The sequence below is a fragment of the Platalea leucorodia genome, assembly GCF_965183815.1.
Source record: "Platalea leucorodia genome assembly, chromosome: 2".
Taxonomy (NCBI): domain Eukaryota; kingdom Metazoa; phylum Chordata; class Aves; order Pelecaniformes; family Threskiornithidae; genus Platalea; species Platalea leucorodia.
The window spans coordinates 89,587,969-89,606,651 of NC_138824.1; the positions used below are offsets into that span (position 1 = coordinate 89,587,969).

At 37.4% G+C, this 18,683-nt stretch overlaps 1 protein-coding gene across 1 annotated transcript in view; it reads left to right on the plus strand.

The window, feature by feature from the left end:
* The window catches only part of IL1RAPL1 (interleukin 1 receptor accessory protein like 1), a gene marked incomplete at both ends in the record, with an annotated part of 704,116 nt that overhangs the window by 513,295 nt on the left and 172,138 nt on the right, over nt 1-18,683 (plus strand). The window contains one exon of the mRNA XM_082330883.1: nt 15,363-15,437. Coding sequence (XP_082187009.1) covers nt 15,363-15,437 — 75 coding nt within the window. The remainder of the gene's footprint in view (nt 1-15,362; nt 15,438-18,683) is intronic.

Below are 18,683 nucleotides of genomic sequence, written 5' to 3' on the forward strand. Positions count from 1 at the left end.
TTCAAGTGCTGCAAGAATTTGAAGCTTTGCATTTATACATGAAGCAGCTAATTTCAGTAGAAATGTGTGATGTTGTCATGCCTTCCTCCACTCTTCCTTATGCAAAGTGAATTTGGAAGTGATTTGGTTTCCTTTCTCATTCTCTTCCTCTCTGTCACTGAGTATGCTTGAAAATTATACTTATTCCTAACACAGAAAGTACCCTCAATTTCCCTTTTTCTACAGTGCTTTTTTACTTTCTTTTGAGCTTCTATTGTGGCAGTCTCTACATTTGCAAGTTGTGATTAGTCCACTCAATGACTAGTTTAGGTTAGTGCACTACAGCCTATTAAGCTTGCCTCTACCCTAGCTGAGGTACCATTCCTTATTACATCCCTGTTTATTGTGTGTTCCCCAGTGATCAGCTCTAAACAACTGTCGTGAAGCTTTAACTGGGTTTGTATTAGACAAATAGGGAAGCTGAGCAGGGGGGAAGGAAGCAGAGAGGAACACCATAAGCATGTTTTTCTCAAACTGCTAAAAAAAATAATAGTATTTACCTTTTTCTTTTTTAGCTGATTTGAAAAATAGTGCCATTATTTACTTTTGGCACTGATCTGATACTTTCAGTGTTTCTTCCCAGGGTTATATATTATGAATCAGTCATGAGAAGGGCCTGTGATAGTTTTTGAAGTCCAAGTGAAACCCACTGGTAATAGTAAAAACTATGCCATCTTAACTGGATGGTAGTATGACACAATACAGGAGAAAACTTCCATATGTGATACCAACAAATGTTACAGGTAAATTAAACTTCTGAGAGAGGCAATAATTTCTGAATCCTCTGTGGGAGAAGTTACATGGAAAACAACAAAAATTGTGACAATATGTAACTGAGATATAACTGAGTCAGAAAGAAAATGTTAGAACAGTCTTTATGCTTTTGATATAATTTTTGTCGCTTCGTAGATGGTATAGAGTGAATAGTTTTCCTAAATACCGAGTACTCGTGGGCTACAGTGGGAATGTGATATCCAGAGACTCTGAAAATCCATCTAGGTGTCTGTCTGCATATTTTTGTAATTAAAAGACACACCTTTAAAATGCCTGTTTTTCATCCCTCACCTTTGTTAATACGTGGAAGTTACTAATATAATTACTATGAAGATAAAACATCCATAAAATCATACTTAAATTAGTATATACCTGTTTTTATTTAAAGTATAAGAAAAAGTGGGGAGGCTAGTCTTTTTGGTTTTGTTGGCTGCATTGCTTCTTTCTAAGTTTATTTTACTTTGTCTTGGAATGTAATGTAGGAGCAGAAGATATCATCTGTTGTTCATTTGACTCAGAAGATCCTCTTTTCTTCCTCTGATATAGTAGCTGGTTGTCCTGTCTGGGGAGATGTTGTATCCTAATGTTTACTGCCTAAATATTAATAGTAACATAGAGCTGGTTTGATTACTGAGAATTTAAGAGTATTAAACAGAGATGCCAGTCTTTTGGGCAGACCGCTCCTAGCCAGTGCACTACGTAGCAAAGATACGGCTACTACTGCTGGATAATAACTTTTATCTGCCTTCTTTCTCTGCTTAAAGGAGCTGGAGCCATGTAATACAATAGCTACTTCCCACAGCAGTTTGTGGGATGAAAATTTGTTCCTTGCTATCAAAACTGAACACAGAAGACACAAGGATGAAATATTTCCAAGGAACAATCTTAAAATCAATATAAGAATGAGGATTTTCTCATGATAACAAACTTTTCCTATTCTCTCTATAATTTTATTTGGCATCTGTAAAAGCTGCAATATTTCTGATTCAATCTTTTTCTTTCTCTGTTTCCCAGTAAAAACAACTTCAATTGTTATGAGGTTGCTACAGCTCTACATTTTTAGGTTCTAAATAGGTTTGGTTTTATTATCTCGTGGCTGAAGTGACAACTATTTTTCTCATTTCTCCAGCATGGCAGGTTATGCACTTCTTTGAACACGCAAAGAAAGTAAGCCATATAAACCAGAAGCAAAGAGTATTTGTATGCAAAATGAATTATGCTGATACTTTCTACACAGACTCTACATTACAGATTCCTTATCCATTGGGAAAGAGTCTAATTTGCTGGAAAATTGGGGTTTCAGCCAAAGAAAGCTTTTCAGGCAAGTTTCTTTCTTTCCAGGGATTTAGATTCTTGCTCCTACATTTACACAAGGATTAGGGTAGCAAGTGGGATTTACAAAAGCATAGGAATTAAACAAATGGGATCCATATGAAGTCATGAGTTTTCGAGAACTAGCATGACACTTAGGCTCCTAAGTACCTATGCCATTTTTAAAAACTGGATTAAAGCTCCTAAATGGCTAAAAATATGTGATAGTGAAGTATTGTGCAGTGACCATTAGCTCACAAACGAGAAGCAGCACAGATTTCTTAGCGTGGCACTCTTCCCTCGCTCACTAGCACAGATTATTGAACTTCTGAAATAATAGAATATTTTAGCCCAGACACAATGCAGCCCTAATATACTCTTTCTAATGGGGCTCATACAGCTCTGTATGATACTGAATGGTGCCTTGTAGACAAACTCCAAGACAGATCAGGAAATTCTAAAATAGATAGCTACTGCCTCAGTTGAAGTTTGAGTTTGTAGTATTTCTGATCTTTTAACTTCGGCCTTGATTCAAACCATAATATTGTGAAATATAAAGTGCTTGTACCACAAGAACCAAGAAGCAGAAACCTGGGCAGAGAAAGAGTAATATTTAGGAGACCATACTCTAAATGTTGTATCCAAAATGAATTTTAGCCCCAGAAACCCCAAAACAATACGTCATGGGTTTTTTTTAGATATTTCTGTCAAGAAAAGTAGATATTTTTAATGAAAATTTCAGAATTAGAAAATTCCTAAATAACCCTTACTTTTCTATGTAAACAATCTGTACATTCCATTACAAATTCTTCCTTATGTTCAGAAGAAATAACAAGCTTGGGGAAAACCAAGGGAAAGCCTTCCAATTCCACTTCCTCTGGCCTAAGATATTTGATTATGAAGAGAACTGAGTCATAGCAATCAAGAGACTTATTGTGAATTTATGATGGTAGAAATTCTCCAAAGAAATTACATAGATTTCTAGCCAAAGAAAACATATACATTTCTGGCCAAAGAAAACTCATGTGCAAACGCTTTAATGGACATTAATTTCCTTAATTCATGAAATGAACTTTGTCCAACCACTGTTTTCTGTTTCCAAAGGAAAGTAAGAGATTTCTTTTTAAAAACAGTCAACTAAAGAGACAAAAGTCTGTCATCTCTTCCCAGTTACAGTATCTAAAAAAGATACTATCCAATGTGATCTACACTGTTTGCCAGCAATGGTGCTTTTTATCAACTTGTTTGTAATTAAAAGAGGGGGGGTTGTGTTGTTTTTTTTTTAAAAATTATGTAATACAAGTATTATTTTCAACACGATTTTCTGGTTTTGGAGCTTGCTTTACAGGCATTTTAGTATGTAACTATAGGCACATTTTTACAACTAGGGTGGGTTTTTTATACACCAAGCATTAAATTATGGTTGTGTAACCACCAGCTCTGGTAACATTTCTGCAGACCAAATGTTTATGATGTTTAATCTCTGTTTGTTGCCAAGTAACTGTATGATATGTGATAATATAACATCTGCTGTACTGGGTTTACATAGCAAACTTTATTTAAAGCTTGGTATATCAAATGGACAATAAGTGCTGTATATTATTGTTCTCAGGCATGTTCCCCTCCCTTCTCTTACATGGGCTGTGTAACTTTTTTGGTTTTAATGTCCTATGGAAGACCATGATTTCCTACCATGTTACAAAACAGAAAAGCTATGGAAAATAAAACTTCAGAGCTTAGACTTCAGACAAGATTTGTATAGAGATAATGCAAACCTGAAGTACCCTGTGCCAGGATGTCTGCTGTTATAATCATGGAATCATAGAATCATTAAGGTTGGAAAAGACCCTTAAGATCATTGAGTCCAACCGTTAACCTAGCACTGCCAAGTCCACCAGTAAACCATGTTCTCAAGCACCACGTCCACCCTTCTTTGAAGTACCTCCAGGGATGGAGACTCAACCACTTCCCTGGGCAGCCTGTTCCAATGCCTGACTCCCCTTTCAGTGAAGAAGTTTTTCCTAATATCCTACCTGAACTTCCCCTGGTGCATCCTGAGGCCATTTCCTCTCGTCCTATTGCTTGTTACTAGGGAGAAGAGACCGGAGTCTGTACACACAGTATAGAACCTATAGAATTGTACAGTGCAATTTTCACAGCATGTCTCCTAACTCCACCCCCATCTTGTCTGCTTCATAGACACTAACTACTCAGGACACCCTGGGAATTCTCCAGACTTTCTAAACCTGATTGTAAGTGCAAATATTTGCTAAAAATGAAAAAGCAGGAGGAGACCTGCTGGAGATTTTTTGGTCCAATCCCCTGCTCAGGGCATGGTCAGTGAGGGCAGGTTGCTGAGGGTCATGTCAAATTGGGTTTTGAATATCTCCAAGGATGGAGACTCTACAACATCTCTGGGCAAGCTGTTCCTGTGTGTGACCACCCTCATAGTGAAGAATTTTTTTCTTTTGTTTAAGTGGAATTTCCTGATTTTCATTTTGTGCCATTGCCTCTTGTCCTGTCCCTTAGCACCACTGAGAAGGGTCTGGCTCTGTTGTCTTTACTTCACCAACAAGTTTTTTTACACATGGAAAAGATCCCCCTTGAGCCTTCTCTTCTCCAGGCTGAGCAGTCCCATCTCTCTCGGCCTCTCCTTGTATGAAATGGTCCAATCCCTTAATCATCATTGTGGCCCTTCACTGTCTTTATCCCAGTATGTCTACATCTCTTTTGTATTGGAGAGCCCAGCACTGGACCCAGCAGTCCAGATGTGTCTCATCACAGCTGAGTAAAAGGGAAGGATCACCTCCTTTAACCTACTGGCCATGCTATGCCTAATGCAGTCCAGGGTGCTGTCGGTCTTCCTTCCTGCAAGAGCACATTGCTGGCTCATGTCTAACGTGTCCTCTACAATCCCAAGGTCCTCTGCCAATCTTATTTTCAGCTGGTTGGCTCCCAGCCTGTAATGGTTATTCCTCCCCAGGGACAGGACTTGGCATTTCCCCTTGTTGAACTTCACGAGGTTCCTGTCAGACCATTTCTCCAGCCTCTCAAGGTCCCTCTGAGTGGCAGCACACCCATCTGGTTCATCAACCACTCTTCCCAGTTTTGTGTTCCATCCTGCAGGTCACTAATGAAGTTAAACAGTGTTGGGCCCAGCACTGATCCTTGTGTTACACTGCTGGTACAGGCCTTCACTTGGATTTTGTGCTGTGGTTGCAACCCTCTGAGTCTAGCAGTTCACCCAGTTTTCAACCTATCTCACTGTCCTCATACTTAGTCCATACTTCATCAATTTGTCAGTGAGGATGTTATGCGAGACAGTGTCAAAAGCCTCGCTGACGTCAAGATAAACAGCACCAACTGCTGTCCTCGGGTCCACTGAACCAGTCACCTCATCACTGAAGGCTATCAGGTTGGTTAAGCACAATTTCCACTTCGTAAATCCATGCTGACTACTCCCAGTCATCTTCTTGTCCTTCATGTGTTTGGAAATGGTTCTGAAGACTATTTTTTCCATCACCTTCCTAGGGGTCAAGGTGGGGCTGGCCAGCTTATGTTCCCAAGATCCTCCTTCTTGCCTTTCTTGAAGAGGGGAGTGACATTTTCTTTCTTACAGTCCAAAATATCTCAACTTAAAAGCAAAAAAACCTGCTTGAATGGAGCTGATCAAAAATAGCGGCCTGAGAGGCCAGAAAAGTTAATGTGCACTCAAAGAGAAGTACAGAAAGCAAAAAAGGCCCTCACGCTGTTCACAAAAGTAGAAATTATGGATTTTTCTCACTTAGTGTTTGAGCCACAAGAAATCATAGTATGTCCACGTTTCTAGCAGAGCAAAGACAGATTTAGAAGACTAAATCACTGAAATGACTGTGGTCATGGTGTGAATTTGGGGGTTGTCCTTTACAGGGACAGGAGTTGGACTTGATGATCCTTGTGGGTCCCTTTCAACTCAGGACATTCTATGATTCTATGATTCTATGATTCTATGATTCTATGACTTGGAGAACAAATGAAAGAAGTGTACATACAGGTCTATGACAGAACTGGAACAGAGAGAATGACAGCAGGTCACCTTTTAAATCAGATGATTTTGAAATAGAGCAACAGAATTAAAAAGTTGACTACAAATCCTGAAAGAGGAAACTCTATGCAATATGTAAAAACTTTAATTGCAAGGCCTTTAAATGCCAGCTCTTTGGAATAGTTGAAGTGGTCAGGGTGCATAGGGTCCTGTTCCCTTTACAAGGCCTCCTCAGAGGCCAAGAAATCTTATTCTGAAATGTCAGCATTATCAGCAGAAAGATTTAATTATGAAAAAAAGCTTAGACTATCTAGAATTTGTGTTCAAAGGTCATGAGCTACAGTATTCCCAAGAAGTATCTGCCCTAACTCCCAAAAAAGGAAAGAATAATAAAAGCAAGGCAGGAACAGATTCACACATATTACTATTCAGTTCCTAAAACCAGTGTCCTACAATAAATTACTTTAAATGATGGAAAATACACTCCAGTTATTTGGGTTTGAAATCTAGATCTGAGACAGGGTATACAAAATAATAGGACAAAAATGGAAACTAATGATAAATTTCAGGGGAAAATTTTAATGATTGTGAAAAGATTGAGGAAAAGAAATAATAGTGATTACTAAAATTCAACTGGCAAAGGTGAAAGTGAGGCTGAAAAAGAAAACGTAAGTATCCCTACTTAATCAGACAATATAAATGAGAATTTCTGGGGGTCATCCAGTAAGACTAATAGAGTAATTGTTAAGAAAACATGTGTTTGGTCTAGTCACAGAGAACATAACCTCATGATACTTACCCCCGCTATATTTTCTCTATTTTAACCTAGAGAAAAGAAGAAAGAGAATAGATTAAAGGAACAATGTGAGAAGGGAATCTATGATGATATGCAGAGAAATTTTAATACTGTGTGTTGCAGAATGCTTGCTTTATTTGAAATGTGTGAGTCTGGCTTTTCTTACTTGTTTGCCTAAACCTCATGATTTATATAACTCTCTGTTTTGCTTCATGAATATGTAATCTATTTAGGTAGCCCAGTTGTTAAGAATACTGCATATGTTTCTGTTTGTTTCACAGGCCTTATACAAGATTTATACAACACACCACTTCACTGAAAACTCTTCTAAACAAAGGCATAACCTAACATGTAGATATAGGAACAAAAAAATACTTTTATGGGTTCTAACTGCACATACAGATGGCTACAAGTAGTTACAGTAAGAGTTGTGGTCCATATAGATCCCTCCAAAAATCATTAGTACAGGCTTCCAGACTTAAAAAGTGCTAGGAGACAATCTCCCAAAACTTTTAATTTGTCTTGGAATAGAAACAATAGCAGAAACTGCAGCATATGCAGTTTAACTGAGGTGAACTGGATTTGCTTAATCCTGTTCTCACACAGTGGTAAAGACAAGGATGTTTTAGGAAAAGCTCTGTGTGGATAAAATTGGAGAATAAGCCGAACCCAAACCAGGAGAATAGTGCATGAGTACTAAAACATGACAATCGTAGTGGTCTTCTGTGTCCTCACCTTGTTTTTTCTGCTAGTTGTTGTTACTATAAGGGCAGAAGGAAGGGTTAGAGACCGCACAAAATGCCAGATTCCATTGACATGTTTTATAAGAGTACCCTATTACATGTGACAAGCAACAGGTGTGGGTGCCCTCCTTCAGGAGTGTAAAAATTGTTATGCAAAGCATCCACTTATGGCACTCTGGCAGGAAGAGAGATGGCTATTTTGGCCTAGAGGACTCATATGAGCCAGTAATATAAACATGGCGAACCAGACAAAATTCCTGCTGAAAGAGATGCTGGTGAGCTTCACCATTAAGCTGAAACATCAGATAATCTCCTGGTGGAAGTGATCCTGGATGTGTGGTTTCATTCTTTTGCTAACAAGACCTTTAATTTTCATTAAATGCCCAGATAATATATCACATGCTTGTTTATAGCAACAACTGCAGCAACCATCTTGTTCACCATTTCTCAGGTTTTTTTCAGATGATCTGATGTCTCTTAGATGGAAGTGGAGGGACAAATTTAACGGAACATGCAGACAGACCAGGCTTTAGCATGGCATCCTTTTCATAGACATACATAGAAAATCTCATTTCCATTATCTTGCTTTAGGGATTAGTTTTGTACAAAAACAATAGTGTAACACAGAGGAACTTTATGCAAGAAAGAAAAAAATATTTTGGATATTTTAGATCCTTTAATATTCTTATTTGTCTTTTTGTATTTTGGGCCTCTTCTTTTTTTGTGGGGGAGGGAGAATCCTGCCCTATAATAAAAAGTCTTTTAGGATCAAAGCCTTGCTTTATTCCTTCCTGTCCTCTTTGTAAGATCAAAATATAAATTTTAAATCTGCCACACAAAGACACTGATACTGTGAAGATGTTAGGCTGATATTTCACTCAATACTCTTTGGTTCTTTTGTATTTCAAGGCTGCATTAACATCTGTGATGACAGCATTTTGATCATTTGTAGTTTTTCCTCGGAGACCACTGGGAAATGTCGCTGTGTGTTCAAGAAAACTAACAGAAAAAAAAGAGCAGTATATACACCTTCTCTGAAGTCATAGGGGTAGCACAAGTGTCACATCAGATTCAATTAGAGATGAGCAGATCATGAAAACCCCAACATCTGGATGCATTTGCTCTTTTCCTCCAATATTCAACCTGTCATTAATCACAGGGGACTCACAAGCTTAAAACATTTTAAAAGGCTTCTTGGAAATATTCTTCCCGTCTTCTAAGATTCCATTTTAGCAATGCCTCTTCTTTTCTCAACATGCATCATTGAAACTTTTGCATAATAATGGCCTCTTTATTAGTTAACATTTTATCTGCTTCTGCACTTTGTCACAGGAAGTGCTAGTATTCTATTTAATGCATTACATAGTTCTTTTAGAAAAAATTTCTTATGTAAAAAAATTGAGGATTGTAACTTCAATTTGGGAAAAACTTGAGAAGAAAGGATTAGGTATGAGAAATAAAGACCTTTTTCATTTGTATGCCAAAAGCAACAGGGTTGGGGTTTTTTAATATGTGGTAAGGAAAAGACAATGAGAAAGACATAAATTGAAAGAAGAGGCAGATTTTTTGTCTCTCAATGCAAGATTTATGGGAACATTTCAGAAGACAAAAGCTGATCTTCAATCAGTCATAGTGATAACTAAGTTATATTAGGCAGCTCATTTACGGTCATATGCCTATGGCTTCACACACGTATCTTTAGTACCTTTATATGTATCTGCCCTCAGTTTGAACTGCTTGATTCAGGGTATAACCAGGCTTGTTCACACAGTGAGGCAGAATATTCTTACAGGGCTGCTGTGCAATTCATGGCATATGTGATTTTAAATGATGCCCTTGTGAATGAAAACTAATCTGATCGTAACTGAGAAATGAGATGTAAGGTTGTTAAAAGTCTCAAGCAGGTATAAAGAATTCACTTTTTATGAAAGACCTTGCCATATATTTATTTTTTAAAAGGCAATATTTTCTCTAGTGCTATATCTGAATACATAGGACTATACCTATCTTAGGAGAAATAAAGAAAAAAACCAACATCCTTGCATTGCATTATTTAAGTTTTGCTCTGCTCATAATTGCTCTAAGGAACCTCAGAATTCTCAATATTAATATTCATCTGGACAGTGAGTGTGTATATTAATTTTTCAAGACTGCAGGTTCAGGTTGCACATAATTAATTTTATTGCAACCTGCTGTAGACTACTGCTACTGCATTATTTCTTTTACAGACATCAGTATTGAAAGAAAAAAATAAACCAAACCCAAAAGCATACACCAGTGTTTTCCAAGGTACTGCAGTTATCAACTGAAATGCTATAGTTTTTCCTTCTATTCTTATAATTATCTGTGTTTCCTAAATATTGCCACCTATGGCAGCTTTTCATAAATGATGGCTTTCCAATGACGGTGCTTTATTTCAAGAGCCCTCTCATGAAGTGGACACTTTAACATAGCAATCTAAAAACAAATCTATTATTTTAATCTCATTTCAGATCTTCTCCGCTGCTGTTGGTATAAGATTATCGTGCTTGACAATGCTTGGTTAAATGTTGACATGTAGTAGTTAGAGAGGTAAGCACACCACATGCACTTCATAGCCAGGCACTGGCCAGCTCTGAGGGCATGAGAAGCAGGCAGCAGTGCCAGGCACTATGCTGAGAAGTGCCTGAAGGTTCAGCTTTATAGTCAATCAGACTTAATATCCCTCCTCTGACAGAGGTGCCTTGTTCCCGAGGTCATTTGCCTGTGCCAAAAATAGCAGAATGAAGAGAGGACAAAAAGAAACCCAGGCTCAGAAAATCAGCAAGAAAGTAAATTGTAATGAGGAATTCTATTAGTTTCTTGAGGCAAGCTAAGAGATGGGAGATCTTTCTGAACTGCGGGGTGAATTCAAAGAAATGGTGTGGACTTCAAGAAAAGAACTCCATCTCTCTGGTTTCCTTTGATTTCAAAGTGTAGGAATATTTTGCCTTAGCATGGTAATGAATTCTTTCCCCTATTTAATCCTGCGCTATAGTTGCAATATCTTCCAGGGACATGTCAGTCATTTTTTCTAAAAATGGTCTAAGTTCATAAACATAAGAGGTTTAATCTCATTGTATTATCTCAAATCTCAGAAAGATCAGAAGGGTTTTCATCCTCAGAAAGTAAGTTTTACTTCAATAAAAAAGTTGAACAAGAAATGTTCTAAAATATAGATAACTCAGACTGGCCAGGTGAGGCAGCCATTCCTGTGAATTTTTGTCCTTGCAGGAAGTGTCCAGCCAATAAACTGCCTTTCTGAGTTGCAGACAGCTCCATACAGCCCTGTCTACCTCTAAGAAACTAAGACTATTTGTAATCATTATAATTTGCAAGGAAGCATCTGAGAGCACTTAGTAAAACAGACATAAACATAGATCTTTGGAATTATTATTTTTCTATTACAAAGCTTGTGGGTTTTCAGGCTGTTCCATTCTTTTGACGTGCAGATTAGTGGTATTTTGATGTACAGTTTGGATTAATCTTTTTTTCATTAGCTGCATTAAATTCTAACGGGTGGCTGGTCTCTTCAAATAACAGAATTTTGCATAGAGCAAACGTATGTATCGTGACCATAAACACCTAAAGCTGAAGCGACAGCTTAGAAAAAGGAGTATGGAAGTAGGTGGCTGATGTAAAAATATTATCTTCTGGCTAGTTTCCAGTTGAGTGACTGATTGTGGTGGCTCTCAGTTTCATCAGTGCAAGACAAATTGTTCAATATATTTTAAATGTACATCCAACCTGATAGACATGGAATATGAATTTAGGCACTTTCCCTTTGAGGAGGATCAATATGTCTTCAGCTGCATGGTATCTCTGAAGTAAAATATTAATTTTTAATACAGCTTCAGAATCGGTTACTTCACTTACAATTTTTTTTTTACTAATGTTTGTTTCTAATGAAAAACAAGTTTGACACATTTGTTTTCAAACCATTCATCAGTGATGGTTCAGAAATCAAACACAAGATGGGTTGTAAACTTGATTTATGACCCAACAGCTTTTCTTTGAAAGAATCTGACATGTCAAACCCCATTTTTTTGAGAGCAATATACCAGATTTGGTTAACTTTGTCTGGGATAAGGTTCTTGACTCTTAAGTGGGAAAAAAGAGAAAAAAAAAAAAAAAAAAGACAGTAATAGGGAAAGAGAGAAAGAGAAATAAAAAGGGGAGGTGGAGGGGGGAGAGAGGGAGAAGTGCACCCATGCATCAGTAGATATTAGTAACCAGGAACCAAGATTCTTGCCAAGAGACTTGAGAATTCCCTTATGCAAGAATAAGAATCTGAACACTCTGTTCCTCCTATATGACAACCATGTTGATAACTACTACCTGGTGGGAAGAGGACCCTCTCTTTATTTTTTTAAACACATTCAAAAGAGTTCTGGTTCTTTCTGTACAGTACAGAACAGGAAATGCTTTGAAATTATGAATATTTTTGTAGGATGTGAAAATTATTGCTTTCCTACATCTATTCATAAAACAGAAAAAAAGGTATTTAACTTTTTTAAGAGACCAGCTGTAGTTGTGAGTTTTGTAATTTTGTTAAGTAAAAGTTTAGGAAGAAAGGATTAAATTCTGGTTTTGGTGTTCAATTTAGTAGATAACTGTGCTTCAATATATCCATCTGAAAATTGTATTAATTTTGAATAGCCTGTTGCATGGTGCATTGACTCAGTTAAGAAACCACACCCCATGATCTGAAGGATATGAAATAGCTTATAGAAGACACACAGGTCTCCTTCAGAGTTTCTAAACTGAACGAGGATTGCAGAAACTTTGTGCTGTCCATTAATATTGTTACCTTTGGAGAGTGTAAACTTGAAAGAGAGAGAGTCAGCTGGAGAATTTCCCACCTCTGCCTCCGTCCACATGGATTAATTGCCAGGAAAACATACATACATTTGCAAGCTAATAAATAGATAAAATAACAGACACTAAAGGTGTTGATTGACTGAGGGCATATTTCAAAACACCTTTGAAAAGTCTGATATTTTAAGTATACCAAGTTATTAAAATTATTTTCCTTGCCTATATTACTCCCATTCATAGTATTTCCCCACAGCCTCAACTCTGGAGTGCAGAATATCCAGGTATGCTTTCACTTTTCCAGATTGGTGAAAGAGTTGGCCCTGGGAGATGTGATTGTTTGTAGTATAGACATACCCACAACAGTGTTAGGCTGGTTGGCATCCATAGGGAATGCAATACTGAAATACTGATATTTGCCCCAATTTAGAGGGCTTAGAGTTGTACTGTCTTATTAAGCATTAATTCTTCCTGGTCAAAAATATTGGTAGCTATCACTTTAAAATAAGTATACAACAGCGTTAACCTCTAGTGTATCTTTGTTTTAATGTTGACTAGAGTTTTTATGTACTCCTGGATGATGGGACAGAGTGCACTCTCAGCAAAATGGGAGGAACGGGTGACAAAGTGGAGGGCAGGTCTGCTGTTTAGGGAGACCTTGACAAGTTGGAGAAAGTCATGGAGTCCAACAAAGGCAAATACAACATTTTGCTCAGGAGTGGAATAACCTCGTGCAGCAGTGCAGAACTGGGGACTGACTGAGTAGAAAAAAGCTTTGCAGGAAAGGTCCTGGCAGCCCAGGTGGACAGTAAGTTGAGCATGAGTTGGCAAAGCCAAGAATTTAGCAAGCAGGTCCAGGAGGGTGATCCTTCACATCTGTTTAGCATCTGTGAGGGCACATCTGGAATGCTGTGTCAAATTTCGGGCTCCCCAGTGTACAAAAAGAATGGACATACTGGATTGAGTCTAGTGCAGGACCACAAGGTTTTGGGGGGCTGGAATACCTGAAGTGGTGAAATCTCCATCCAGAGATGTTCAGAACATGATGGATGAGGTACTGACAACCTACTCTATTGGACCTGCTTTGAACAATAGGTTGGACCACTTGGCCTCCAGAGGGTCTTTCCAGCCTACATGCTCCTGTGATTCTGATACATCAGTTCTGTGTCTAATTTATTATTTTCAGTAACATTTTCTCTGTTAAATTATCTATTGAATCTCACAAGTTATGGGAAAATTAAATTGGGCACAAATCTTATAATAACTTCATACTGTTGTTGAAGGATGATTTACCTGCATATATTAGCATTCTGTGCCTGTTCATTTAAAAGTAGGACATCTGTTAGAGACCTGAAGTACAGGACCACAAAAGTAATGTCGATCTTTGCTTAAATTGATGAAAATACTGTTTTCTAGTCTACTTATTTGTTGCATTCAGATTAACTCTGCCAGTTACTATATCTTTACTTACAATGAGAGAACTTTGTTTGCTCAGAATTTCAAAACAGATTTAGAACAACAGTGACTCAGAAGACATTATCTGATGAATGGTAATTGAGTTGAGAATGACAGAACTGCAAAACTAAATTTAAATTCATAGTGGATGATGTTTAAAAAATGGCAATGTGCTGACAAATTATGGGCCTTTACAGAGAAGTTAAGAAATGGGAATGACTAATTTTGCAGTTTAAGAAAAAATATTATTTCGAATCCTGTTCCCTTCCACCCACTTTAGCCCCCAAGAAAATAAATAAAAAAAAAAAAAAAAAAAAGAAAAGAGAGACAAAAAGAGCTAAAAAACATTAAAATCAGTGTAAAGAAAAGTAACAACCCACAGATGTTGCCAGAAAGTCTTTCACAGCTGTGGCTCTCTCCAAAGTCTGTAGTGCAGAATGATTTCCTGTATAGAGTAGAAGCTGTTGCTGGAAAAATGAACTGAAAGAGGGTCTATGGACCAAATCCAGTTCTCTTTCCATCCTTGAAGAGATATTTTGATTCAGTACTAGATCTGATGGGTCAACATCCCAGACACCAATTGAGTGGGTTTATGCTCTGGTCAGATAAAGGAAAACCTCTGTAAAGTAGAAACATATGAGTTGATAATGGATCCATTTTGTAATGGCTGCAAAGTTGAAATTAATACTGTAGATTTTAAAGGGCATTGATAATTTAATCAAAGAGCAGAGGAAATATAGTAAAGAGAATGCAGCTAAACCTCTCCTGCAATTCAACTGACAGGAGATGAGTGTGTTTAGTAGATTAAACCCATCCACATGTGGATATGTGTGTGTCAGTAAGAATGGGAACAGTGATTTTGACAAGTTGGAGGGAAAAAATATGATAGAGTTATATCAAAATGTCAAATGTACTTTGAATCTCTGACAGCCCATAATCTGTGTTAAAGACTGAAGTATGAATTAACGTTGAAAAGCAAAACATCAAAATGTTCCAGGTGACTACAAAAGTTGCAGCTTTCCCATGAACATTTTCTATCAATTTTAAAGAAAAAAATAAATGAATGTTCTTTTTTCATATAGCATGCACTGATCTGTCAGAGATCAGCAAAGAGTGCACTTGGTAACAACAGCAAAAGTAGTAATGATCAATGTTACTTCTAGGAATTAAATATACAGATGATGACTCTAGTAGAATAGCTGCACTATTTAGCTGTGTGGTTTGAACATGCTTCAACAACATTCAGAAGGTTTTTGACCACTACAAAACTCTTCCTATTCCACAACTTGCATAAGTCTACTAATGTTATTTCAGGGTAGATCAAAAGGGAGGAGGGAAGTAATCTTATAATAAGAAAACTATATATGTGAATTTCTTTCTTTTCTAGCACCACTAACAGATAAACCACCAAAGCTTTTACACCCCTTGGAGAGTAAGCTAACAATTCAGGAGACCCAGTTAGGTAAGTAGCAAATACATAATTTCTATTCAAATTGTATGAAGGTATTTGATGTGTTAAAGAATGATGGTAATGTGATGGTATGTTGGCATTAATAATTTCATTGAAAAGGCATTAAACATACTTTGTTTCCATGCAGAGATGTATCATATACCATCTAGAAGATTGTTGTTCACAAAAAAAATGGTCATAATTAATACTGAATACTAAGCTCTTGAATATTACTGATACTGTTTTTTACTTTTGCTGAAAGTCTATAGTTATAAGTGTACCTGAGGTTTTCTTTCTGAATTTTCCCTTTTCTGTATATATTTTTATATATATATATACACACACACTGTAGGATTCAGTGGGATTTTGTGGTTTAAATTCTGCTTGCAAGACTTCTTTACTTTGGCGATTACTTATGGAATTGCAAAGGCATTCTGTAATTATAAATGTTGTGCTGGTCTAAAACCATCCAGCAAACAGTGAGAAGTTAACATAATAGCATCTGATTGTTCTGAATGCACGGATATATATGTAAAGATGAATGGAGGGAAACTGATGCACGAAGAAACCATTTTGCTTCACTTTTTCTAGCCTAGTGGATGGTGGGTATGTTTTGTCACTTTGGTCTCCTACTGCCATACAGGTAATTAAGGCTCCAAAGCTAAGTGCATGAGTTACTACTCAGTTTGCAGGGTATAACAAACCATCTCCTTTGTGGATCAACACATAGGGCAACTTGTAAGAAACAGTCTTCAGTAGGTTACACTGGAATTATGCTTTGGTGTCAGAACAGTAACCTATTGATAGATCTTCTAGCATGTTAGCTACAGAAACAAATGGAAACAAATCTGGTGCTTGTCTAAATCTCATAGGAAAAAAAATAAATAAAGCAAGCAAAACTCAGTACATTCTGCAGCACAAAAAGAGAAAAAGCAGAAGGGTTGCAAATTAATTCTGACAGTCATTGGCAGAACATTTTATGATGTTTGCCAGCCTAATAGTGGCCAGAGAATAATTCATCTTTGGTTTGATATTCATAAAATATTACTTAAAATGATTCATGCTATTCAGGTAATATTCTGAGATGCTGATACACATGTTTTCAGAAATAATTATGTAGAAAAGGGGAGATGTAGCATATTTCCTTCTAGAGCTAATTTCTGTTGTTCTCAAGGTATTGTTTCTGATATACCAACTCAGAAAACTTTTCCTATATGACAATCCTAGATGATTTTACCTTTTCATTTGAACACAAGCCTAGGGAACAGCGAGTAAAGTGACTCTACACATTTTTTTCCTAACTAATGTTGCTTACTGAGATATTTTTGATGAAAAAACAAAAGGCAGAACCTTTTTGGGCTTTGATGTTGTCTTGCTAAATATACTGTATGAGTGAGACTATTTCAATAAGTATAATTATTAATGGCTAGCTAGATGCTTTTTATCTATGATTTTTAGAATTAATCATATCTTTGATTTCTCATAGTTCTAAGAAACAGATTAAATAATTTGAGAAGTGCTGGGTTTGGAAAAGATACTTTTCAGAAAACTAAACTGCTATTGATGAATATGAAAGATTTAATTTGAAAATGTCACTTTCAGACACAGATGGGAAAGTCTGACCATAATAAATGTGAAACTGTAATACTTAGCCTTATATCAAGAAGCTACAAGAATATATTAATTTGATGTTTAAAAGCCTGTGAAAAAGCCTGTGAGAACTGGAGCAAGTGCAAAAAAGTGATAGTTTCTTGACACAAAAATTATGTTGTTTCACTCTTAGATTTAATGTCTTAGTCCTGCTGGATGACATTTGAAAGGTCTATGTTTCACTTTCACTGAGGAAAGCTAGCATTCTTTTCAGGGGGCCAGTTCATATCCTGCAAAAAATGCAAAATATTTTAATGTTGGGATAATGTCAAGGTTCACTTAGCCAAACCTTAGATAGTTACCTAAGCCAGCAGCCTCCTATCCACCTGAGGCTTGGGGTGACCACATGTTGCAGACTAGTCTAGATGCTGCCAGAAAACGTTAGTCCTCCAGAATGTGTTTGGGATGGTGTATTTGCCCCTTATTTGGAAAATAAATATGTTGGTGGAAGGGACATAAGTGGAATGGGTGGCACAGAAAAGGGAGAGCAAGCAAGGAGGACCTTGAGGTAGACTGGGATTTCATTAGCAGGTTACAAGTCAGTGCAGTGGGGAGTTGGGGCAATCCCTGCTCTCCCCCCACATTTCTGTGCTTCTCACCTTGCAGTCCTCCACCTTAAACTGGAAATGAAGCAGGTTGCAAATGTCAAGGCATGCCCAGGGGGGCACATACATAATTTACAGGGATGTGTGTGATTCTCCAGGTGCGTGTGGTGTGCTAAAACATCAATAGTGATGGTTCACCTCAAAATGTTCCCCTGCTGGCAGGCCTCTGGGGAGTGGTGCTGGGCATACTTTTGATGAAGCCCTCAGTAACCCCAGTGTGTTTGCTGCCAAAGGAGCTACTGGAGTTCAGTTCTTAAACAGGGCACCTCCATGCAGTGTTTTCCCATCAAGGTGGGAAGACTCCAGGCATATCTCATTGGTTTGGCTCCAGCACTGCTGAATGACAGATATATCTGACATTTATTGCTGAGATATATTGGTCTCTTCTATACACCAGCAATTAAAATTAATGTCATGGGACCACAGACCTGTTGTATTATTGTGTTGCATGGCTTCTGTAAAACAGCATCAGACCAAAAGGTGACTGCACATTAAGGAAGGAGTTTCTCTAAGGGGTGACTGACGGAGTGTTATGGCATAGGTTAGCAACTGCGGTTTGACTTGCTAAGACAAAAGGAAAGAAACCAGATCTGGAGAATCTGCACTCCTCAATCCTATGAACCTACAGGCTTCCATCACGCTCAAGCTGTCCACAGTCAGACATGGGAAAGGTATCCTGCTATTCACCAAATGTTTGGGAGAGTGTTAAGCATGGCTGCACTGCAATGAGCAACCTTAGGGAGTCACAGGAATCTTGCGACCTTATCTGAAAGATCTTTTTATCACACTGAATAGTAACCAGAAAAGCACAAGATAGAAGTGCAGGATAGAAACGGAAGAAAAAAATCATTTCTCAAAAGCTTTTCTTAAAAGACAGCATGAGACAGCCAAAGGATGAAGCAGAGAAATCTTAGATGAGAAAAGAAAGATTAGTTCCCAATTTATCCTGTTCTGCATTTAATGTTTTTGTTTGTAACTTCACTTCCAATTTTGTAATCAATAA